Below are 25583 nucleotides of genomic sequence, written 5' to 3' on the forward strand. Positions count from 1 at the left end.
TTAAAGCAACCCCTATCGAAGCACCAATGTCATGCTTTAAAGAACTTGAAAAAATAGTGCTTCGTTTTACATGGAATCAGAAAAAACCTTGAATTAGCCAATGCATTACTTAGAAATAAGAACAAATCTGGCATCATATTACCAGACTTCAGTTTATACTGTAAATCGCTTATGATCAAAATAGCATGGTACTGGCACAAAAATAGAGATGTAGATATATGGAACAGAATAGAGAATCTAGAGATGAACCCAGCCACATATCGTCATTTGGTCTTTGATAAGCCTAACAAAAACATACGTTGGGGGAAAGGCTCCCTGTTTAACAAATGGTGCTGGAGGAACTGGCTAGCGACCTATAGAAGACTGACACTGGACCCTCACCTTTCATCACTAACAAAAATTGATTCTCACTGGATAAAAGATTTAAACTTAAGACATGAAACTATAAAAATACTAGAAGGGAGTGCAGGGTAAATGCTTGAAGTAATCAGTCTGCGAGAATATTTTATCAGAAGGACTCCCCGGGCAATTGAAGCAACATCAGAAATACATTACTGGGATCTGAACAAGCTAAAAAGCTTCTGCACAGCTAAGGGCACTACAAATAAAGCAAACAGACATCCATCAGAATGGGAGAAGATCTTTGCCGGTTATGTTTCCAACAAAGTTCTGTTAAGTAAATCCACAGAGAACTCAACTAATCAGTAAGAAAAGAACAAACAACCCCATTTCTGTGTGGGCAAGAGACTTGAACAGAATCTTCTCTGAAGATGACAGGTGCATGTCCTACAAATACATGAAAAAATGCTCATCATCTTTAGTCATCAGAGAAATGCAGGTCAAAACCACTTTGAGATATTACCTAACTCCGGTAAGATGAACCCACATCACAAAATCACAAAATGGCAGATGTTGGCGTGGATGTGGAAAGGAACACTTCTACACAGAGGTTATGTTACAAACTAATACAACCTTTTTTGGAAAGAAGTATGGAGAATTATCAAGGAACTAAAAGTTGACCTACAGTTGGATCCTGCAGTAACATTACTAGGTACAACCCAGATGAACAAAAGTCATTTTACAACAAAGACATTTGCACCAGAATGTTTATTGCAGCCTAATTCACAATAGCCAAGTCATTGAAACAGCCTAAATGCCCATCTACCCATGAATGGATAAACAAACTGTGGTATATGTATACCATGGAATACTACGCAGCCATAAAAGAGGGAGACTTTACATCTTTTATGTTTGCCTGGATGGAACTAAAACATATTCTTAGTAAAGTATCTCAAGAATAGTAAAAATTTTTGTAGTTATTTTCATGCATTCTTTTTTTTCTTTTTCATTTTTCATGCATTCTTTTTAAAAATTGTAGTAGAAAAACATATAACATGAAGACTACCCTCTTAAATTTTTAAGTATGTAGTACAGTATTGTTATATGCAAATTGATCTACAGCAGATCTCTAGAACTTTCCATCTTACACAACTGGAACTCTGATCCCTCTGAACAGCAGCTCTCCATTTCTTCCTCTCCCTAGCTACTGGCACCTACCATTGTACTTCAACTAATTTAGATACCTTATAGAAGTGGAATCATGCATTATTTGTCCTTTTACTGGTTTATTGCATTTAGTATAATGTTCTCAAAGTTAATCCATGTCGTAGCATATAACAGGGTTCTTTTCTTTTTTAGGGCTGAAGAATATTCTGTTTATGTATATACCACATTTTCTTTATTCAGTGCTCTATGGGTATTTAGGTTGTTTCCCCCTCTTGGCTTTGTGAATAATGTGGCAGTGAAAATGGGAAGGCAAATATTTAAATTCCTTATTTTAATTCTTTTAGATATTTAGAAGTGGAATTGCTGGATCAGATAGTAGTTCTATTTCCAAGTTTTTGAGGAACATTGATGCTATTTACCATAGTGGCTACATAGTTTTATATTCCTGCCAACAATGCCTGGGGTAACAGTTTCTCCACATCCTTGCAAACACTTGTTATTTTATTTTATTTTTTAATTTTTTTAATTTTTATTTTTTGAGACAGTCTCAAGCTGTCGCCCTGGGTAGAGTAGTGTGGCGTCACAGCTCACAGCAACCTCCAACTCTTGGGCTTAAGCGATTCTCTTGCCTCAGCCTCCCAAGTAGCTGGGACTACGGGCGCCCGCTACAACACCCAGCTATTTTTTGGTTGTAGTTGTCATTGTTGTTTGGCAGGCCCGGGCTGGATTCAAACCCACCAGCTCTGGTGTACATGGCTGGCGCCCTAGCTGCTGAGCTACAGGTGCCGAGCCAACGCTTGTTGTTTTTGTTTGTTTGTTTTTCATAATGGCCTTACTCACAAGTAGGAAGTGGCGTCTCATTGTTATTTTGACTTGCATTAGTAATGCTGAGCATTGGTTATTTCTGTGTCCTTTGGAGAAATGTCTATTCAAGTCTTCTGCCCATTTTTTTTTTTTTATGTTTATTTTTGTGCTCTTGAGTTATAGAACTTCCTTATGTATTTTGGCTGTTAACAAGATATCTGCAAACTATATATCTGAAAAGACCCAGACGTACAGTTTGAAAATATTTTCTCCCATTCTGTAGTTTGCCTTTTCTTTTTTTTGTTTCCTTTGCTGTGCAGAAACTTTTCAGTTTGATACAGTCCTATTCATCTGTTAATTGCTTTTGTAGGACACACTTTTAGTGTCATGATCAAGAATAATTGCCAGACCAAGTTATGAAGCTTTTCCTCTGTATTTTCTTCCAGGAGTTTATAGTTTCAGATCTTACATTTAAGTCTTTAATCTGTTTTGAGTTGATTTTGTATGTGGTATAAAATACGGCTCCAATTCTGTTCTTTTATATGTTGTAATCCAGTTTTCCAGCACCACTTCTTGAAGAGGCTCTCTTTTTCTCACAACATAGTCATAGCACCCTTGTCAAAGATTGTTTGACCATTTATGCATGGTCTTTACTTTCTTTCTTTTTTTTTTTTTAGACAGAGTTCACTTTGTTGCGCTTGGTAGAGTACTGTGGCATCATAGCAACCTCAAACTCTCGGGCTCAAACTATTCTCTTGCTTCAGCCTCCCAAGTAGCTGGGACTGTGGGCACCTGCCACAATGCCTGGCTATTTTTAGAGATGGGGTCTTGCTCTGGCTCAGGCTGGTCTTGAACCTGTGAGCTCAGGCAATCCACCGACTCAGCCTCCCAGAGTGCTAGGATTACAGGCGTGAGCCACCATGCTTAGCTTATGCATGGTTTTATGTCTGAGCTTTCTGTTGTGTCCCATTGGTCTGTATGGCTGTCTTTATGCCAATACCAGGCTGATTCAATTACTATAGCTTTGGAATGTGTTTTGAAGTCAGGAAGTATGAAACCCTCCGCCTTGGTCTTTCTCAAGATTGTTTTAGCCATTTGGGGTTCTTTATAGTTTCATATAAATTTTAGGCTTTTTCTACCTCTGCAAAAATGCAATTTGGATTTTAATAGTGATGGCATTGAATCTGTAGATTACTTTGAGTAGTTTTGACATCTTAACAATGTTAAGTTCTTCATGAACATGGGTATCTTATTTGTGCCTTCTTTAATTTCTTACAGCAATTTTTTGTCTTTTTCAGTGTACAAGTCTTTCACCTCCTTTGTTAAATTTATTCCTATTTTTTTTTTTTTTTTTTGTAGAGACAGAGTTTCACTTTATCGCCCTCGGTAGAGTTCTGTGGCGTCACACAGCTCACAGAAACCTCCAACTCCTGGGCTTAGGCAATTCTCCTGCCTCAGCCTCCCGAGTAGCTGGGACTACAGGCACCCGCCACAACGCCCGGCTATTTTTTTGTTGCAGTTTGGCCGGGGCTGGGTTTGAACCTGCCACCCTCGGTATATGGGGCCGGCACCTCACCGACTGAGCCACTTGTAAATGGATTGTCTAAGTCCCTTTAACAAAGTAACATAAACTGGGTAGCTTGTAAACAATCAGACATTGTTTGAGGCGAAAAGAAAACAAGGGAAGATACAAATTACCAATACTGACCAAGAAAACATTAGAAAACTGGAATAGCCTGAAGTTTGACCAGTCCTTTACAAACAATTTCAGAAAGTAGTGGGGAGGCAACGCTTCTTGACTCTCTTTGTAAGGCCACTGTCACCCTCATTCCAAAATAACAGACAGAATTATCATAAGATAAGAAAGACAATGTAGCCCAAAATATTGACAAATCAAATTCCATAATATGTAAAAGAGAATACATCATAACCAAATGGAGCTTATCCCAGGAATTTCAAGTTGCATTAACATCTGAAAATCAGTCATTGAATTAATGTTAATAAGATAAAGGATAAAATGTTTACGATCATTTCATCAGCTATAGAAAAAGCATTTGACAGAATTCAACAACATTTCATAACAAAAAGATGTATCTATCTGGCTAGAAATAGAAGAGAACTTACTCGGTTAAGGTTGTGTATAAAATCCTACACTCTTGGGTGGCGCCTGTGGCTCAGTCGGTAAGGCGCCGGCCCCATATACCGAGGGTGGCGGGTTCAAACCCGGCCCCCGCCAAACTGCAACCAAAAAATAGCCGGGCGTTGTGGCAGGCGCCTGTAGTCCCAGCTACTTGGGAGGCTGAGACAAGAGAATCGCTTAAGCCCAGGAGTTGGAGGTTGCTGTGAGCTGTGTGAGGCCATGGCACTCTACCAAGGGCCATAAAGTGAGACTCTGTCTCTACAAAAAAAAAAAAAAAAAAAAATCCTACACTCTTTTTTTTTTATTGTGGTTTTTGGCTGGGGCTGGGTTTGAACCTGCCACCTCCGGCATATGGGACCAGTGCCCTACTCCTTGAGCCACAGGCACCGCCCAAAATCCTATACTCTTACTCACAGGGTTGCTGCTTCCTTCCTAACTTTGAAACAAAGCAAGGATGCTACTCTGTACTTTCTACTCTATGAATAGAAAGTCCAGAAAAATAAAAAGTGTTTCAAACTAATAAATGAATTTAGTATACAAAGTTACTATACAAAAATTAACTGTATTTCTAAATATTAGTAAAAAAATTAGAAAGTCGTAAGTTCTCCATAATGGCATAAATGAATATAGTCATGTAATATAATGACAGGGATGCATTCTGAGAAATGCATCATTAGGTGGTTTTATTGTGGTGCTTAGACAAACATAGGTGTTATAGCTTACTACACATCTAGGCTATATGGTATGGCCTGTTATTTCTAGAGTACCAACCTGTATAACATATTACTGTGTTGAATACTGTAGGTGATTATAACACAAGGGTGTATTTGTCTATCTAAGTATAGAAAAAGTATAGTAAATATGATACTAAAATCTTATGGGACCATCATATATATATTCTATTACTGACTATTCTATATATATTCTATATAAATTGATTATGTAATTTGATGTAAGAATTTTGCACAGAAAATTACAGACATCACCTTGTGAAATTAAAAGAACTAAATAAATGGAAAGGCATACCATTGATTAGAAGACTTAATTTATAACCGGGCGCCGTGGCTCACGCCTGTAATCCCAGCACTGTGGGAGGCTAGGGAGGGAGAATGGCTTGAGCTCAGGAGTTGGTGACTCGCCTGAGCGACAGTGAGACCCTGACTCGTGAAAAAAATGGAAAAACCCAGCCGGGCGCCGCTGTGAGCGCCTGTAATCCCAGCGGCTTCCGGAGGCTGAGACAGCGGGGTGCCCGCAGCCTGAGTCTGAGGCTGTGGTGAGCTACCATGCCTACTGCACTCTGCTCAGGGGCATAGGGTGGGACCCTGTCTCAACAAAAAAAAAAAAAAAAAAAAAAAGAAGACTTAATTTATTAAGATGGCAGTTCCCTCAAAATTGAGCTATAGATTTAATACAATTCCAGTTAAAATGCTAACAGACTTGAAGAACTAGATTAGCTGATTTTAAAATCTATATGAAAAAATTTGTCCTTGATCTGATAGCACACATTTCAAAAAATAAAAGCTTGATACAGGTGATGCTATGCCTATTTTTCTTTTTCTTTTTCTTTTTTTTTAAGAAACTTTCAATATTGGAAACAAAAGTTTTGTCTTGGAAAACCTTTTCTTGAAATTTCTGTCAGACTGCATAAAAATCCTGAAAATGTCAATAATGGACTTTTAGGGGATAAACAAAACATTTATAAAAAACTACAGCATACCTTTGGGAGTCAGTTTACTTAATAGGTAGAATACGTACAGATAAAAAATTTAACTGTATATTCACATGATTTTAACTGGAGTTTTCAATAATTTTTCCCACTTTTTTCCCCCCTTTAACCTATCTCCAAATAAATACTACCTAAAGGCCTGCAATGAAATGCTTTTAGGATTATTTTTACATTGACATGTTGGAGGTAGGGGGGAGAGAATGAGAATGTGTGTGTGTGTTTACGGAATAGACTATATTTGTGTTGATTCATACTTTGCAAAAGAAACTATTCGAATCATTTGCCATCTTCATTAATGGAAATCTTACTCATTTTTATAGGGAAGAGTGGACAGAAGCTATCCAGGCTGTAGCAGACAGACTGCAGAGACAAGAAGAGGAGAGAATGAATTGTAGTCCAACCTCACAGATTGACAATGTAGGGGAGGAAGAGATGGATGCGTCCACAACCCAGCATAAAAGAAAGGTAGAAAATAACACCTATCCCCCTGCTTAGCACAGCATTTATTTGTCTGGGAGAAGTTCACTAAAAACTGCCATTCAGAGAAAGACATCAGCCAATTTTTCTGATGATATGTAAATATATTGGTGGTTTTTATCCATGAGAGTTTGAAATACCTGTCGTAGTTTAAAACCAAATAGTTAATGTCACTTCATTTCAGTGGCTCAGCGCTGGAGCACTGAATGCTAAAAGGGCTCGTGAGGGAGTTGTGACTGATGTGTCATCATATTATTTAATAATTTGAAATTTTCTCTTATTTTAATACTATTTTAGGAAGTTGGAAATAAAATGCTTTTCCCCCCTGATTTTGTCAGTTTCCATTGGGTATTCTGTGTTCTTCAGAAAGCAGCAGCGGAAATGGCTCTGCCATTCTTCCTGGTTGGTGCCCTCAGCTCACTAAAGTCAGTAAGAAAGTGAACAATCTTGGCAATAATGGCTTTTATTTTAATGGCTGCTCCTCAGCCATTGAAGGAAACATTCAAACATTCTCAGTGCTGCTCTGGAATAATAAGTACTAATTTCTGTTTTTTGTGGGAAGTATACATTATGTTTTCCACTGCTATAGGAAATTGAAAAGCATCTTCTTTATGTAAAAAGTGATATTTTAAGATTAATCTAAAGATAATGTTGTTGAAAAGAGATGAACTTGCTATTTATTGTTTCAGAATACATTTGGTATAATAGATTGTAAGTTAACTTTCCAGTAGGAAAACACCACTTTCCAGAGTATTATGAAACTTGGTGAGCACAGTACTCAAGAACTCTTTGGAATGAGGCTGCCTGTGTTCAGATCTTCCCTTTTCCACATATTAAACATGTGAACTTGGTGAAGTTTACACAGACACAGCTTAGAGTAAATTATCCTTTCCTTATGTGAAGTTGGTGTTCTGATAATGGTCTGTTTGATTTGTGTCAAATGTCTGAAAACCCTTTCTGTCTTCATTGAGTTGTTCTCCGTTTGTTGGTTAAACTGAATCCCTCCTTTTTTTTTTTTTTTTTTGACAGTTTAACCTGCCTTCTTCCTCACTCATTGCAAGAGAAACAATATAGCTTTACACTCACTCAGAGATTAAAAAGCTCCTTTTTCGTTTGTGTATATTACTTCATTTAAAATGAAATGCAGTCAAGAAGAAGACATTTAAGACATTGAACCCCAAATAAATTAAAAATACTTCTATCGGTTTTTCATTTTGGACATTTAGTTTTGGTAAAGAATTCTAAGAGAATTTAGTGTGATTTTTATGTTTAATTACCTTTATGTGGACAAAGTCAGACATTAGCTAACATCAATAGCCATTATCTGTCGAGCATTAATGTATGTACTTGACATACATTCTCTCACATTGAACCTCATACCATCAGTTAAGTACAACTATTATCCCCCTTTTGAAGATTAGGGGACTAAAGGATGGAAGGATTATGAAATTTTACCCACAATTATACACATGACAGGAGCTAGGACTTAAGCTCAGGCCATGGGGCTCCAAAATCTTCACTTTCTAGCACCATTTTATATTAAAATCCTACCGATTTTTCCAAGAGTGCTTTATTCTAAAATTAAATTAATATCTAAACATCATATAAGTACTACAGTTTGTCATACTCTTGAGAAACAGAGTATAATATTAAGAGAGAATACCTGCATAATTATGTTTCTAATATAACTTGGTTATGAGGATAACAACTGTAGAGATTACAGAGGCTCAACATACATCAGCTAAAGAAAAGAAATAAGTGCAGTAAGAAATAAGTTGTACAGTGTACAATTAAAAGATCATATATTTGAGAGCCTAGAGTCATCACTGAAATAATTTAAAATAGTTATAGGGTGTTGCAGAAATTAGTGCAGAAAAAAACATTTATACCACTACTTCATAATGGTTCTAAGGACTTTGTTAAAAGTGGTACAATATTACTGTTACTTTTGTAAGACAAATGATTCTAGAACTATATATATATCAAGAACAGATATATGTATCTGTTACGAAAAGAATTTTAGAAGCTTGAATTTTTATTTTATTTTTTTAATTTTTTGCCATTTTTGGCCAGGGCCAGGATTGAACCTGCCACCTCCAGTATATGGGGCCAGTGCCCTACTCTTTTGAGCCATAGTTGCTGCCCTGGATATATATATATATATATATTTTTTTTTTTTTTTTTTTTGAGACAGAGTTTTATTATATTGCCCTCAGTAGAGTTCTAGTGGCGTCACAGCTCACAGCAACCTCAAACTCTTGGGCGTAAGCAATTCTCTTACCTCAATCTCCCAAGTAGCTGGGACTACAGGCGCCCACCACACGCCCGGCTAACTTCTGTATTCTTTTTTGAGAAGTTCTTTGTATTCCTCACCAATTATATTCATTTTAAAATCTAATTTGTGGGCTAGGCAATGTCTTTTCTTATATTATTAGTGTGTGTTATGTATATATACATGCATCTCTTAACCTACAACAGCCACATTAACATGTAAAGGAAAGAATGTAACTATATATAATGTTTCCCTGATGAATTCCTGGGATTGGGTTTTGGAAGATTAATTTTTCTGGAGAGTTTTTGTGTCCCCTTACTGTATCATTTCCCTTAACATCATCCAAAAGAAAACATTTTGTGATAGTTTACATTTCATTCATGAAGACTAGATAATTAACTTTGTATACCACTCTGAACATGAGCATTTGGTATCAAAGATACGGTTTTAATTTTCTGAAGTTTTGTCAAAATAGCTATTAAATCTGTTTCTGATTTTATCACATAGAATGCTTTTTAAGTAAATTAATTTCCATGCAAATTCCTGGTTATTTTTTTTTTTTAAGGTTGACAGTCAAACTGACAGGAGCTGTGAAATTGAGAGTTAAGGCTGTCATACTTTTTTAAAAACCTCATTGTCCCTAAGAATTACAGCTCTTAAGGAATATAGTAATATTTTATAATTACGTATTGCTTTTTGTATGTAAATATCATAAGCAATTTATAAACTATTTTCTAATTTTTATCCCCCAAAAATTCAGTTTTATTTTCTGTGAAATTTAGTGACAGGGTACACAGCAAATACCATTTTCTATGCTTTTAGATGAAAATTGAGGTAGATACTGCTCAGATGAAGCTTTGAGCAGTAAAATGACATTCCGGCCTGGGTATAAGAGTAGTGTCTCTCAGTTATTAATTGCCATGGAGCAAACTATCCCAAATTTAATGTGACTTTGTAGTTTGGACCGTTCTGATGATCTTGCTTGGATAGATATCAAGCAGCCGCCTTCAGTTGGTACCTGAGCTGGGTAGAAAATCCAAGAAATTTCTCTCACTCATCCAGGATCTTGGTGCTGGCTGTGAGGTGTGGTGCTTTGGTTCTTTCCCACAGGGTCTTTCTCTCTATGTGCACTCATCTTCTAGGGCCTCTCTACATGGCCTCTTTCTCCAGCGATAATCTGGATTTCCTACCAGCATGAGAGCTGGCTTTCTAGTTCTCCAAGAGGGAAAAAGTATAAACTGCCAAGCTTAAAGACTATGTCTAGATCTGGCATAGGATCAATTTGGTAATATTTTGTTCATAGCATGATATACGGCTAGCTCAGGTGGAAAGAAAGTTGAGTCCACCTCTTGATGGGAAGAGTGGAGTATGCATTCAGGGCAGGAAATCGTGGTATCATCTTGGGAAACTACCTAGCACAAAAGCTTTGTGTTATATAATATCTTGCAATATCTTTTTTTAACTCTGTTAGTGAAATTCAGTCTACCTATATTACCTGTTATTTGTTCAGCTAACACTAGTTTTTTTTTTGTTTGTTTTTGTTAAGCAGGCCTTGGATAGGTTCAAATCTACCATCCCTGGTGCATGGGGCTGGTGTTCTAACCACTGAGTACGGGTGCCTAGCCCAACTCACACTATTTTTTTTTTTAACTGTATTTTGGACGTTTAAAGTCCATGTTTGATTTTTAATTGAATTAATAAAGGTGTTTTGTTATTTTCCCTGTTGTCTCTTTGTTACTTTTCTTTTGAATTAGAGACATTATTGAATGGTTAAAACATTGTAACTTAAAAGTTTAGAGAAAATCATCAAAATTATAGGCAGCAGATGATGCTGAAAATAAACGTAGGAATTCATTTCTAAGACTTTTAGAATTTTTACATATGTACGTAAGGAATACTGGTCTCTAGTTTTCTTGCAATGTGTTCTTCTGGTTTCTGTATCAGATGATGCCGGCCCCTTTTCTTTTTTTAACTTTATCCAAATAAATATGCGGGTACAATATTTAGGTTACATTGTTCTTCCAGGGTAACTTTCCATTTGTAGAAGAGCCACCCAGAGAGGCGTTTTATACACCCTCACATTAGGTGAGGTCCTGTCTCATGCCCTCCCTCCTAATGTCATAGGTCCCCCCTCCTCTCCCTCCCACTTCTCTCTACCCCCAAACTGAACTATATTAGTGTTTTATTGTTCTTATGAACATGTAATTATTTATATATTGATTTCATATTAGTATGGAGTACATTGGATATTTATTTTTTCATTCTTGAGATACTTTACTAAGAAGAATGTATTTCAACTCTATCCAGGTAAATGTAAAAGATGTAAAGTCTCCATCTTTTTTAATGGCTAAATATTCCATGGTATACATATACCACAGTTTGTTGATTCAGTCATGGGCTGATGGGCACTTATTTTGCTTCCACAACTTGGCAATTATGAATTGAACTGCAGTAAACAATCCAGTGCAAATGTCTTTGTGGTAAAATGATTTTTTTCTTCTGAGTAGATACCTAGCAATGGGATTGCAGGGTCAAATGGAAGGTCTACTTTTAGATCTGAAGGATTTGTCAAACTTCTCTCCAAAAAGGCTGTATTGGTTTGCAATCTCACCAGCAGTGTGGATGTTGGCCTGTGACTGGGAAGTATATTTTTTTCCGGGTAGAATTTGTATAACATTAGTATCATTTCTTCTTTAAATGTAGAATTCACCAGTTAAATCACCTGGGCCAAAAATGTTTGGCCACAAGCTCAATTTTTTAAATAAATACAGGGTATTCAAGTTACATGTTTCTTTTACAGTACATTTTCATAGTTTGCAACTTCCAAAAAATTTGTTGATTACATCTCAAGTCTTGATTATTTTATTGGCAGACAGCTATTTATATTATTCTCTTGTGTTGCTTTTAGTATCTATAGAATCTACAGTGATGTCACTTCTGGGAATGTGTGTCTTCTATTTTCCTGACCAATCTAGCTATAAGTTTATCAATTTTAATTGATTTTTTTCAAAGAACCAGTTATGGCTTAATTGATTTTTCTCCACTCTTTTTCATTGTTTTTAAAATTTTAATTGATTTTTTGCTTTGATCTTTGTCATTTTTTTTTTCATCTAATTCGTTTGGGTTTAATTTGTTGTTTTATTTTCATTTTTTTCCCTCCAGCTTCTTAAGGTAGAAGCTGAAGTTGATTTGAGACATTTCTCACATTTATTTCAAATGAATGGTAAATAGGAAAAAAAATCATAAAAGGCACTAATACCTTTAATTACTTCTGATTGTAGAACAAACCCCACATACTTAAATTGTTATTCATAAATTGTTAAACTAAGTTTAAATTTATATATAATTATATCCTTTTTATCTAAAAACCCATTAAAAATGATAGTGAAGGAATTTCATAAGGAGACAAGTTCGCAAAAATGAAAAGCTGAGTGGGGTAAAGGCATTGGTAGACAAGTGATTTCAAAATTTTGAAAGTTTGTGGAACAATGTTGATAGTTAAAGCAGAGCAGGAAAAGTGCATGCAGAGGGGATTATAAAAAATTGGCAGGTCTAGCTGGCAAATCCTGGGAATCACCTGTCTTAACGATAGGAAGGAGAAATGAAACTGAAAACAGGCCGATTGATTACAAACATTCTTTTTAGAGTTCCCTGGTTTTCTGTTAAGAAGTTACAACTGCTGTTTTTCTTAGATTTCTTTTCACCAAATTCTGCAGGGTTGTTCTCAACATTTCTTATAACTACATACTTCTCTTTCTTGGATTCCATCATCATTTTGCTACAGTACAGTCTCATTTCCAAAGTACTGTGCCCTTAGGCATATTTGGAAATGTGTGGGTTATTTTTGATGATTTAGGGGTAGCAACACTACTAAATCCTTGAAAACTTGAGTCCTTGAGAACAAGGGAAAATGGTTTTTCCCCCTTTGCCATTTCAATGACTGATAACTTGATTGGCTGAGGACTTCTAGGTTCAAAATAATTTTCTCCAGTATCTGACAACTGATTAAATTATTCTCAGTGTCTGTGATCACTGATTAGACAGCCACACCAGTCTTAACTCTCCTTCATTTAAGATGCTTAGAAATTTGTAAGATTTGTCTTTTAATGAATATTGAGAACATGCATATATGCTATCAAAGAAATTCTCTGAAATCATAATATATGTTTTGATTTATATTTTTCAGACAATGAATGATTTTGACTATTTGAAACTACTAGGTAAAGGCACTTTTGGAAAAGTTATTTTGGTTCGAGAGAAGGCAAGCGGAAAATACTATGCTATGAAGATTCTAAAGAAAGAAGTCATTATTGCAAAGGTAACTTGATTACTAGAATTGATTACAGATCTTATTTGCTGTGCGCAGGTGTGTATGCATTTACATGTAACTTTCAGTCATTAAACAACCAAAATGTTATAGACTGTTACAGTGATTTGTGTATTAATATTTACTTATAATGTTGACAGTTTTCAGACATTTATAATAGCTCTTGAGGAAGTAGAGGTATTTATTGTGTATTTGTGGGTTTGGGGTAATGTTTATACTTCATATTTGTAACCTCTATCAGTGGTAACCCTAAAGTTGCTTTTTAATATTTTCTCCTAGTGTTCTGAATTTCTTATTAAAATAAAGAATGGATGAGAATAGTTTAGAGGATTTTGTACTCTTAAATTGTAAATACTATGTAACATTGGATGGAAAAGCATTCTAACAGATCTGAAAATGCTGGAATGGTACAACTGAAAGAAATGATAGAGCTTGAAATTCTTTCTGGAGTTCTTAATGCCTACCCACATACCTTTATTCAGTTTAGATGTTTACAAATTATTATCATATTAATGATGCCAGTTGTCACTCAGAGTTCCAAACTGAATCTCAAGTCCCTCAGTAGACAAATTTGATATACTTTGTACTTGGTCTATGCTTTATGTCTTACTTAATTCAGCAAATTACATATAATATTATTATATTGTATAGACTACTTTAACTTTGAGCTATTTGCTACTGTAGTTTCCTCATCTGAAGTGCATTGGTCCATATACTTTGTAAAATTATGTTCCTCTATCTTTGTGCATTTGTTTTAATCTCAGCTCTTTCACAAGTCAGTGCCTCTGATTGAGAGTCAGATGTGTACAAGCCTAAGTCCACAGCCCTCCGAATAACTTTTTGCAACTGGAATTTCGGGAGTACTGCTCCCTTGGAAGCATTTGGAAATCTTTGGGGTTGATATCTGCTTATCACAATGACTTGGGGAGGGACACTGTTGAGAGTTACCATGTAGAAGGTGAACATGCTGACTATCTTGCAGTGTGTTGGACAGCCCATCACAGCCTGAGTTTTTTCATTTGTAGAATTGATAGAATAAATTTTACAGGAATATTTTGAAGAATAGGATATATGAAGTATTTAGCTGGCACTTATTAACTAAACTGATATTTTCAGGGAAGTAGTATAGTATAGTTGGCTCTGGTCCTGCTTTTTGCTGACAACATCATGTTATATTTAGAAAACTCCAGAGATTCCACCGATGACTCCTGGAATTGATAAAAAAAAATTCAGCAACGTCTCCCGTTAAAAAACTCATGTACCTAAATCAGTAGGATTACTATACACCAATACCTATCAAGCTGAGAGTCAAATCAAAGACTTAATACCATTCACAAAAGCTACAAAAAAAAAATGAAATACCTAGGAATATACTTAACCAAGGAAATGAACAATCTTTACAAAAAGAACTACAAAATGTTGAGGAAAGAAATCAATGGTACAAACAAATAGAAAAACATGCTCACAGATCAGTCGAATCGAGAAATTGAATGCAATCCCCATCAAAGTACCAACATCATGTTTCCATCACGTTTCACAGTTCTAGAAGAATTATTCTGAACCAGAAAAGAGCCTGAATAGCCAAAGCAATCTTAAACAAAAGAACAAATCTGGAGTCATCACATTACCAGACTTCAAACTATTACAAGGATATGTAGTAACCCAATCAGCATGGTATTGGCACAAAATATCATAGAGACATGGGTCAGTGGAACAGACCTAAAGACCCACCCAGATATAAAACCACCCACTTACCGTCAACTGATCTTTGACAAAGCAGGTAACAGTATACATTGGGAAAAAGAATCCCTATTCAATAAATGGTGCTGGGAAAATTGGAAAGGCACACGAGAAGAATGATGAAACATGATCCTATCTCTTGCCATATACAAAAATTAGTTCAAGATGGATAAAAGACTTAAACGTAAGGCACAAAACCATAGAATTCTAGAATAAAGTGTTGGAAAAACTCTTCTAGATATTGGCCTAGGCAAAGAATTTATGAAGAAGATCCCAATAGCAGTCCCAGCAACAACAAAAATAAACAAACGGGACTTGATTAAAAAGCTTCTGCACAGCAAAGGACACAATGAAAAGAGCACAAAACCTACAGAATGGGAGAAAATACTGACAAGCTATATATCTAATAAAGGGCTAATAACCAGAATCTGCAAAAAACTCAATCATATTAACAAGGAAAAATCAAATAACTCCATTAACAAGTGGGCAAATGACATGAACAGAAGCTTTTCAAAACTAACCAATAAGCACACATGCATAGAGGTGAAAAAAGCTCAATGGAAACCAAGAAGAGGGAAAGAGAGAGAGGAGGAGATGGGTGAAAACCTACCTAACGGATACAGTGAACACTATCTGTGTAACTCTTATAACCCTAACTCAAGCATTACAAAAGCTATCCATGTTGTCAAAAACATTTGTACCCTCATGATGCTTTGATATTAAAAAAAAAATCTAAATAAATTATTCAACTCTTTATGTCTTTATTTTCTCATCTGTAGAATGGGTCTAATAATAATATCCACCTCACAGGGTTAAATGAATAAATATAATATTTGACATCATTATTAAATAAATTTAATAAATTACATATTGAATAAAATTACATTAAAATTGACATAGTATTAAATGGAAATTATTCTTATTATAAATATTTGCCGATATTATTATTACCATCCATTGTGTATGAAGCATCAGTGAATATACCAGTTATATCCTGTTTTTCCTTTTATATTCTAGTCTCACTTGGACCTCATTATTTAATTTCTATTTATCAGACTTTAGAAGATTTTTATTGGACACTTTTTATCTCACTAATTATTATACAGAATTTGGTATATTTCACAAATGATTGAAAACTTATTGATGTAGTTCCTTGCTGCTTTTTCTCGGCATATCGTTTGTCAATTTTTTGAAAGATAATATGCTTAGGACTTGAGAAGGACTTTGACAATGAAAGAAAAAACCTTAAATTAAAAAAAATATATGTTATTTTATAGCAAAATGCTTAACACCGTGAAGTTTGGGAATTTGACAAGACCCGGGGTTTTTGGATCCTGGTAATTAGGGAGTAAATGATGTTCATTGATCTTTTTATTGGTGACATTAACTGATTACTGGATTGAAGTGGTGTCAATGAGTTTCTCCATTGTAATAAAGGCACTATTTTTCCCTTTGTAATTGATAAATATCTCAGAGGAAATAATCTTAGACCAAATGATATCCTGTTTCTTCTTAAACTTTCATCTAATTTCAACATCCATTGGTGGATTTTGTTTACAGTAATTATTACTATTGTTCTAATGGTGATTTTATGTTTCTTTCATTCTGAATACATTTATTCTTAATCAATGCAGGTAAAACTGTCAGTTTGTTAATCTTTTCAAAGAACCAGCTTCTGTTGATTTTCTGTTTTCTCCATTCTTTAAATCTTTGATTTAATCTTTACTTTTTCCTTCCTTTTTTTTGTTTTGGGTTTAGTTTTTCCCAAGTTCCTTAAAGTATAAAGTTAGGTGATTGTGTTGAGATCTTATTTATTTATTTATTTAGAGACAGAGTCTTACTCTGTCACCCTGAATAGAGTGCTATGGCATCACAGCTCACAGCAACCTCAAACTCTCGGGCTCAAGGGATCCTTCTGCCTCAGCCTCCCAAGTACCTGGGTCCACAGGTGCCTGCCACAATGCTTGGCTAGTTTTTCTATTTTAAGTAGAGATGGGGGTCTCACTCTTGCTCAGGCTAGTTTCAGACTTGTGAGCTGAAGCATTTCACCTGTCTCAGCCTCAAAGGGATCTTTCTTATTTTTTTATTTTTTATTTTTTTGGCCGGGGCTGGGTTTGAACCCGCCACCTTCGGCATATGGGACCGATGCTCTACCCCTTTGAGCCACAGGCGCCGCCAATCTTTCTTATTTTTTAACATAAACATTTATACCTTTAAAATTCCCCCTTTGTATAACTGCTTTTTCTGCATCTTGTAAGTTTTGGTAGGTTTGTATTTTGCTTTTTATTCAACTCTAAGTTATTTTCTAATTTACCTTGTGATTTCTTCTTTGAACCATTGGTTGAGAGTCTGTTGTTTAATGTCCACAAATTTGTGAATTTTCTAGTTTTCTTTTTATTATTTATTTCTGCTTCATCCTGTTGTAGTTGGAGAAGATAATTTATATTTGTATTTTTAAATGTATTTAGCCTTAATTTGTGATCCAACATGTAGTGTATCCTCAAGTCATGTACACTTGAGAAGAATGTGTATTCTGTTTGTTAGGTAGAGTATTTTGTATGTGTCTGTGAGATCTGTTGCTTTATTGTGTTGTTTGAATCTTCTGTTTCCTTATGTCTGGTTATTCCATCTATTGTTGAGAGTGTGTAGGCTATTGAAATCTTCATTTATTATAGAATGGTCTATTTCTTTCTTCAGTTTTGTCAATTTTTACTTTATATATTTTGATGGTCCTTTAGTAGGTATGTAAATGTATTTAGTCATTGAATCTTCTTGTTGTGTTGGGTCTTTTTATCAGTAATGTCTTTGTCTCTTGCATTTAAATGTCTTTTTCCATTTAAATTTTTTATTTGGGTGGGGGGAGACAGAGTCTCATGTTGTTGCCCTTGGTAGAGTGCCATGGTGTCATAGCTCATGGCAACCTCAAACTCTTGGGCTCAAGTGATCTTCTTGCCTCAAACCTGAGTAGGTAAGACTATAGGCATCTGCCCACAACACCCAGCTATTTTTAGACCTGAGGTCTCACTCTTGCTCAGGCTGGTCTCGAACTCATGAGCTCAAGCCATCCACCCGCCTCGGCCTCCCAGAGTGCTAGGATTACAGACGTGAGCCACTGCACCCAGCTTGAGATCTTTTTCTGTCTGATATTAGTATAGCTACCTCAGCTTTCTTTGTATTACTCCAGTTGTTCTCCTTCCATCTGCTTTTTTGCTTTCTCTGAGTTAAATTACAGTCAGCCATGGTCCATAAATAGATGAATAAAGTAAAATAAGATATTTTGACAGAGAGATACCATTTTCACAGAAATTTTATTATAATGTATTATTCTTGTTCTATTTTATTGTTAGTTATTGCTGTTATTCTCATATTAAATCTATTTATAATGAATGTGTCTAATCATACTTCATTATAGTGTATCTGTATAGGAAAACATATATAGTGTATACAGTCAGCTCTTGATAACTGGGCGCTTCATCCACAGATTTAACCAACCAAGGATTGAAAATATTAAAAAATAATGCAATAATAAAACTAATACAAATAAAACCAATATAACAACTATTTATGTAGCATCTACATTGTATTAGGTCTTATAAATATTCTGGAGGTGATTCAAATTATCCTGGAGGATGTGTGTAGGTTATAGGCAAATACGATTCCATTTTATACAAGGGTTCAGGCATCTGTGGATTTTGGTATCCACAGGAGGTCTTGAAACCAATCCTCTACAGATACCAGGGGGTAACTATAGCTGCTATAGGGTTTGGTACCATCTGTGGCTTCAGGCATCTAATTGGGGGTGTTGAAAAATAAACTCTGTTGATAAGGGAGACACTGTATTTGCAAGGGATATCTTTTTTTCCCTTTTATGTTTAACCTTTGTGTGTTTGGACCTTAAGCAAATCTCTTATAGGTAGCATTGTGTTAATTCTTCCAATTTCTGTCTTTAATTGAAGCATTTAATCCATTTACATGTAAAATAATTCCTGATAAGGAGGGGCTTATGCCATTTGGGTATTCATTTTCTATGTTTTATAGCATTTTTTGTCCCTCATTATCTGCATTACTGTTGTCTTTTGGGTTTAGTTGTTTTTTGAGTGAAACATTTTAATTCTCTTGTTATTTTCTATAGCTGTTGTCTTTGTGGATAACAGAAAGATTATATTAAATATTCTCAAGTTGTAATATCTAATTTGAGTTTATACCACCTTGACTTTAACAGCACACACAAACTCTGCTTCTCTGCAGCTCTGTCCTCACCTCTTTTCAGTTGGTGTCTTAAAATGACATCTTTATGTATTATGTGTCTAAAACATAAGACTGTTACACTGTTTTAAAGCATAATCTCTTAGAATATGTAGAAAACAAAAAGTGGCATTATAACCCAAACTTACCATAATACTACCTTTTATATAATTATTTGGGTATATGCCTTTATGGGGGATCTTTCTCTTCCTATTGCTTCAAGATGTTATCTAGTATAACATTATGAACTTGTAGGGACTCTAGCATTTCTTTCAGGGCAGTTTTAGTGTTAATGAACTTCTTTAGCTTCTGTTTATCTGATAGTGTTCCTTATTTTTGAAGCACAGTTTTGCTGCATATAGGATTCCTAGATGACTGTTTTTTGTTTCAGCACTTTGAATATATCAACCTATTTCCTTCTGGCTGCCAAAGATTCTAATTTGAAATTACATCTGATCCCTTCATGTGATGAATTGCTTCTCTGTTGCTGCTTACAAGATTCTTTAATTGTCATGGGCTTCAACAATGTTATTAATGTCCCTTAACATGAGTCTCTTTCAGTTTATTGTGCTTAGAGTTTATCGACTTTCGTAGATATTTAAATTCATGTCTTTCATTAAACCTGGGAAGGTTTCAGCCATTATTTGCTTGTATCATCACTCTCCTCTTTTCTTCTTCTGAAGTTCACAAAATGTACATTTCACCAATTTGAAAGTTTCCTGCACCAGCCCTAGGCTCTGTTTACTTTTCTGCGATCCTTTTTGTCCTGTTTCCCAGAGTTTATGATTTCAATTGTCTTATCTTCACGTTTGCTGATTCTTTCTTCTGCCTGCACAAATCTCCTTTTGAAGACTTTTAGTGAGTGTAAAAGTTTTTATACCATTTAACTGTAGAATTCGTTTAATATTTTCTATCTCCTTAGCAACATCTCCATTTTGCTCGTACATTGTTTTCCTGATTTTTTTCTGCGTCTTCTTTGATCACCTTTAAAATGGGTTATTTTGATGTCTTTATTTAGTAAGTTTCCCATCTGATCTTTCACAGGGACAGTTTCTATTGATTTTTTCCTCCCATTTCTCAAAAAATTCATCTCCGTAATGGCAAGAAATTTCTTTTCCAGGTTCAATATCTCTAAGAACCTTCACACATACTGTATCTCGACCAGTTGACACAAGCTGAACAACCAGGTCTGCAGTCGTGGTCCTGGACCCAGCCAGAGTCGAGCACAGTTTTCCTTGTGGAGTACATGACACTGAAGCCGTTTTTTCAGTGTCCAAGTAGCATGTCTGTTCAGTTTCTGAAAGTTCAGCAATACGACCCCCCAATAATCCTATTTTGTTATTTTGATTCCACTCCTTTGTTGTAACTATTTTGGCTCCGTTTTGTTCTGATAACTGTCAGTTACATGGCGATAATTCAAATCCATGGTCAGCTGCAAACAGCAAGTAAGTAAATACAGGTTCCTTGAATAATTTCTCCTGCATTTTGCTCTTATTGAAAAAAACAGTGTCGCGCCCATTCACCTGCAGTCAACCTGTGAAGGCTTTCTCCGAGGTTCATCTTTCTTACAAAGTTCAATCACTTCCTTCAGTTCTTCCTGCCTTCCTTCAACAGGCCAAAATCTCACGGGGTTGTTGTGAGTTAAGCTGTCAGATTCTGAAAAATGCCTTGAGCTTCTCAAAGGAAAGGTGCTAGTATTCATTTCATGTGTTTGAAAACCTAAGTAGGGATCAGGAACCAAACCGGTTAGCATTTTCACAGAGTTCTTCTAGGACATTCCAGAAGATGGTACATGTAACGACCTTGTCCTTCAGATCCTGAATTACTGTTACATCGGCTTGACTTTCCCTTGACGGCATTTTTCCAGCCTTGGGATGTCCTTTCCCCTTGTGCTGTGATTTTGGTTGATTCTGGTGATGGTCATTAGACACCTTACCTCCATTTCTCCTGCCGTTCACCACCATGTTCTTGGATTCACCCAACCTCTTCATATTCACAGACAGCCTAACCCAGGTGCACCTAGTCAGTAGCTCAGAGAATAATTTCAACGTTCTCTTCTTCTCCTTGCACAAGGATGAGGGGTCTGAAAATCAACCCCCAGCTTCAGCACTCCATGTCCCAGGTGCTCGTGCCGTGCCTGCTGCCATGTCCCCCACCCCTCTGCCCCCATCCTCACTTTATGATTTTTTTTGTTGAGAACTGACCGTTTGAGTCTTATGATGTGGTAGCTCTAGAGGTCACTTTCTCTCCCTGTCCCCATCCCTAGGGTTTGCTGGTATCTTCCTGACATATAAATATCAGGTCTTACTATGTTTTTTTATTTTCTTGAGCCTGTGCATTTCTTTGGGCACATACAGTAACTCTCTAAATTTCCCTGTATGCGTGATTACAACACAGATTCTTCGTTATCTGTAAAGCAAGGACCTTCTGGCCTTATAGTCTCACAAGCAGTGTTCACGCTGCTCCAGTTGCAAACACACATGCCTGTCTGTCCGTGGGCTGGGTGTGGCGAATGGGAAGCCAATACCCAAATAAGAGCCGAAATTCACCAAAATTAACCACAGCTAACCGTGCAAGCCCTCTCTTGTAAGTTGCAAGCCTTCAGTACTCTGTAGATTTCCCGAATAGTTAGCTCAGGTAGATTCTTCCAATGCAATTGTTCTCTAGGTGGGGAGATGGATTTCTGGTGTTTCCTACTTTGCCAGAGAGTATTATTTTCTCCCATGTTTATTTATTCAGTTTTTACTTTATCTTTGTTTTAAAGACAGGTGTCACACTTTGTTGCCCAGGCTGGAGTGCAGTGGCTCTGTCATAGCTCACTGCAGCCTAGACCTTCTGGGCTCAAGCAATCTTCCTGCCTCAGCCTCTTGAGTAGGTGGGACTAGGGGCATACACTATGACCAGCTACTTTTAAGATTTTTCTTTTTTAGCCATGGGGTCTCTTTATGTTGCCCAGGCTGGTCTTAAGCTGCTGGCTTCAAGCAGTCCTCCCACCTCAGCCCCCCCAAATGCTGGCATTATAGGAATGAGGCACTGTGCCTGGCCTATTTATCTATCTAGTTATTTATGTTGGCACAAAGTCATGGATATTTATTTTATTCTATAGGTGGTAATGCAACACTATCATTTATTGTGGTGCTAGAATTATTCTGGCTTTGGCCTTTGAGAGCATTCAGGTTGTTGCTGTGCCCTTTTGACATATCCTTATTTTTATTTTAGCAACTCCCTACTTTGTGGCACCACAAAATTATCCATGCACCTCTTGTATTTCCCCTACTCCAGCCTTGGAATCAATCACTTTTCCAAAGATCCTTGGTTTGAATTCCTAAATTTTACAGTGTAAGTACATTTTATGAAGTTACGGACGTGGGAAGCAATGGTATATTAGTGACATAAGTAGATAGAGTATCACAGTCCGGAACAGGGAGAAGGAAGGGATGTAGCCAAAGTGGGGATTTTTTTCTACCTGATAGATCCCCACACAATTTCCAATATCTTTTTACCCTGTGCTGAGGAGGAGAAGTGTATAATAAAGCTTGGTGCAAGTTTAACTTACTTCTGTTACAACAGCTGCGTCAGTCCAATCCCACTCATATCTCCAGTCAGAGTTACTGAGTGTAGTGTTTATATCATCAGCCTTTATACCTACTGCTGTTACTGAGTAGTCTGTTTTGGAAAGATGAGGCTCTCAGGTGTGGGAGTTGGCACCCTCTTTTACTGGAAGTCAGAGTGGAGTACTCAAATGGACCATTCACTGCCCTACCTCATGCTCTTAAAAAATGAAGTGCACTCACAAATGTTTTCTAAATCCATGTAGGGGAATCTATGATTAGTTTTCTAAGAAAGGAAAGCTTTGCTCAACAAATTCACTTCATTTACCATTCAAGGATGTGAACAGTCTCATAGCAGGAGACTGAGCAAGGTGGCTCACACCTGTAACCCTAGCACTCTGTGAGGCTGAGGTGGGTGGATCGCTTGAGCTCACAAATTTGAGACAGCCTAAGCAAGAGTAAGATCCCTTCTCTACTGAAATTAGAAAAACTAACTGGGTGTTGTGGCAGGTGCTTGGGAGGCTGAGGCAAGAAGATCCATTAAGCCCAGGAATTTGAGGTTGCTGTGAGCGATTATGATGCCGGGGCACGCTACGCAGAGTGACAGAGTGAGACTCTTAAAAAAATATATATATAGTGAACAGGCCAGCGAGGATCACCAAACAGTGAGAAAACTCTAAAGAGCATAAAAGACAAATACCAGAAGGAACAAAAGAGGAGTTGATCCTGTGAAAACAGAGAACAGGAATTAAGTGAATCTCCAGCTATAGAACCATGTACAAAGATAAAGATGCTGCATGTACAAAACAAATCAACTGAACAAAGCAGAGCACATGAAAGAGGAATTTTAAATTGAATGTGCAGGGACTAAAAGCAAAAGTTAACAGAAAGATTAGAAATAAATTTTGGGGAATATCTTAGAGTGAATAACCAAAAATAAAGAGATGGAAAAGATTGAGAGGATACTTAAGACGTGAAAGCTCAGAGGAAACCAACCTTTATAAGAATTTATAGGATTAACAAAAGGATTAGAAGAACTAATCAAAGAAGTGAAATTTGTTAGACCAGAAGGCCTTCAGACTCCAGGGTCAACTGAGTACTAAAAACGGACCCCTACACATTCTTCTCCACATCTTCTGAAAATTCCTGAACATTAAGGCAAAACAGATCATCTTAAAAGCTTTCAGACAGCAAGAAACAGATTGCCTCCCGAGAGAGGAATGACAACCCAACTGTGTGACACTTATTTTTAGCAAAACTTAGAAAGTAATTCAAGAAAGAGTCAGTGATAGGACACACGAATAGAACTAAAATGATAGAACTAAAACTCAGTGCACTGAAAAGAAATCCCAGGCTGACAGATAAGTAAGTAAATGGACAGGTCATATTAGATTATCTCATTTAAGATGACAAGTAGTAGAATAGAAGAGCGAGGAAAAAAAACATTTAGGAATTTTAAGAAGACAGGGCAGTACCTGTGGCTCAGTGAGTAGGGCACTGGCCCCATACACCAATGGTGGCAGGCTTGAACCTGGCCCCGGCCAAACTGCAACAACCAAAAAAGAAAAAAAAATTTTTAAGAAAGACCTCATCCATCTAGGAAGCAATGCGAAGTATGGAATGATTATGAGCAATGAATGGAGTACAGGCAAACTTCACTGTGCTTTGCAGACAGGACTTTTTTTAGAAATTGACAGCCTGTAGTGGTGCTGCATAGCGCAGATTCATCAGTGCCGTTTTCCAACATCATATGCTCAGTTTGTGTCTCATGTCAAATTTTGATATTTCCCACCATATTTTAGCCCTTCTCATTCTTCTTGATTGATCTGTGATCTTTGATAGTCATCTTGATGTTGCTATTGCAGTTGTTTTGGAGCACCACTGATTGCTCCCGTATGAGAAGGAGAATGCAGTCATAAATGCTGTGTGCATTTTGATCGATTCACCAGCCATCCCATACTCGCTCCCTCTCCTCTCAGGCCTCTCTATTTACTGAGATACAACAATATTAATAACCCTACAGTTTGGCCTCTAAATGTTCGCACAAAAGGAAAGGTGGCCTGTGTCTCACTTTAAATCGAACTGGGAAAGATTAAGCTCATTGAGGAAGGCATACCCAAAACTGAGTGAAGCTAAAAGTTTGTGCCAAACTTAGCCAGATTCTGAGTGCAAAGGAGAATTTCTTGAAGGAAATGAAATATGCTACTCCATTGAACATGTGAAAGATAAGAAAGTGAAATAGCCTTTTTGCTGATAATGGAGAAGGTTTAAGTGGTCTGAATAGAACCACAGCATATCAGCCACAGCATTCCCTTATGCCAGAGCCTAACTGAGAGCAAGGCTCTAACTCTCTTCAGTTCTGTAAAGGCGGAGAGATTTGAGGAAGCTGCAGAATAGTTGGAAGCCAACAAAGGTTGGTTCACAAGGTTTAAAGAAAGCACCTGTCTGCAAACCAAGAAGTGCAAGGTGAAACAGCAAAGGCTGCCGTAGAAGCCGCTGCAAGTTATCCAAAAGATTAAACTCAGATATTTGATGGTGGCTACACTAAATAGATTTTGCTTGTAGATGAAACAGTTTTATGTCAGAAGAAGATGCCATCTAGGAGTTTTCATAGCTAGAGAGAAGTCAGTGCCTAGCTTTGGAGCCTCAAAGGATAGGCCAACTCTCTTGTAGTAGCTAATGCAGCTGGTAACTTTAAGTTGGAAGCCAGTGCTCATTTACCATTCTGGAAATATAAGGCTGTTAGGAATGATACAAATTCTACTCTGCCTATGTTCCAGAAATGGAAGAATAAA

At 36.6% G+C, this 25583-nt stretch overlaps 1 protein-coding gene and 1 pseudogene across 5 annotated transcripts in view; one reads left to right on the top strand and one right to left on the bottom strand.

Moving 5' to 3' along the window:
* AKT3 (AKT serine/threonine kinase 3) overlaps positions 1-25583 on the top strand; it is a 404883-nt gene that overhangs the window by 190576 nt on the left and 188724 nt on the right. For all 5 annotated transcript variants that reach the window (XR_008382960.1, XM_053604360.1, XM_053604362.1 and 2 more), the window contains exons 5-6: positions 6497-6641; positions 13112-13243. Coding sequence is in view for 4 of the 5 variants with exons in the window: in XM_053604360.1 (XP_053460335.1) it covers positions 6497-6641; positions 13112-13243 (277 nt within the window). In the remaining variant the exon portion in view is untranslated. The remainder of the gene's footprint in view (positions 1-6496; positions 6642-13111; positions 13244-25583) is intronic.
* Positions 20248-21228, bottom strand: LOC128595565 (histone-lysine N-methyltransferase KMT5B-like; annotated as a pseudogene).

The sequence above is a fragment of the Nycticebus coucang genome, chromosome 10, assembly GCF_027406575.1.
Source record: "Nycticebus coucang isolate mNycCou1 chromosome 10, mNycCou1.pri, whole genome shotgun sequence".
NCBI classification, from domain to species: domain Eukaryota; kingdom Metazoa; phylum Chordata; class Mammalia; order Primates; family Lorisidae; genus Nycticebus; species Nycticebus coucang.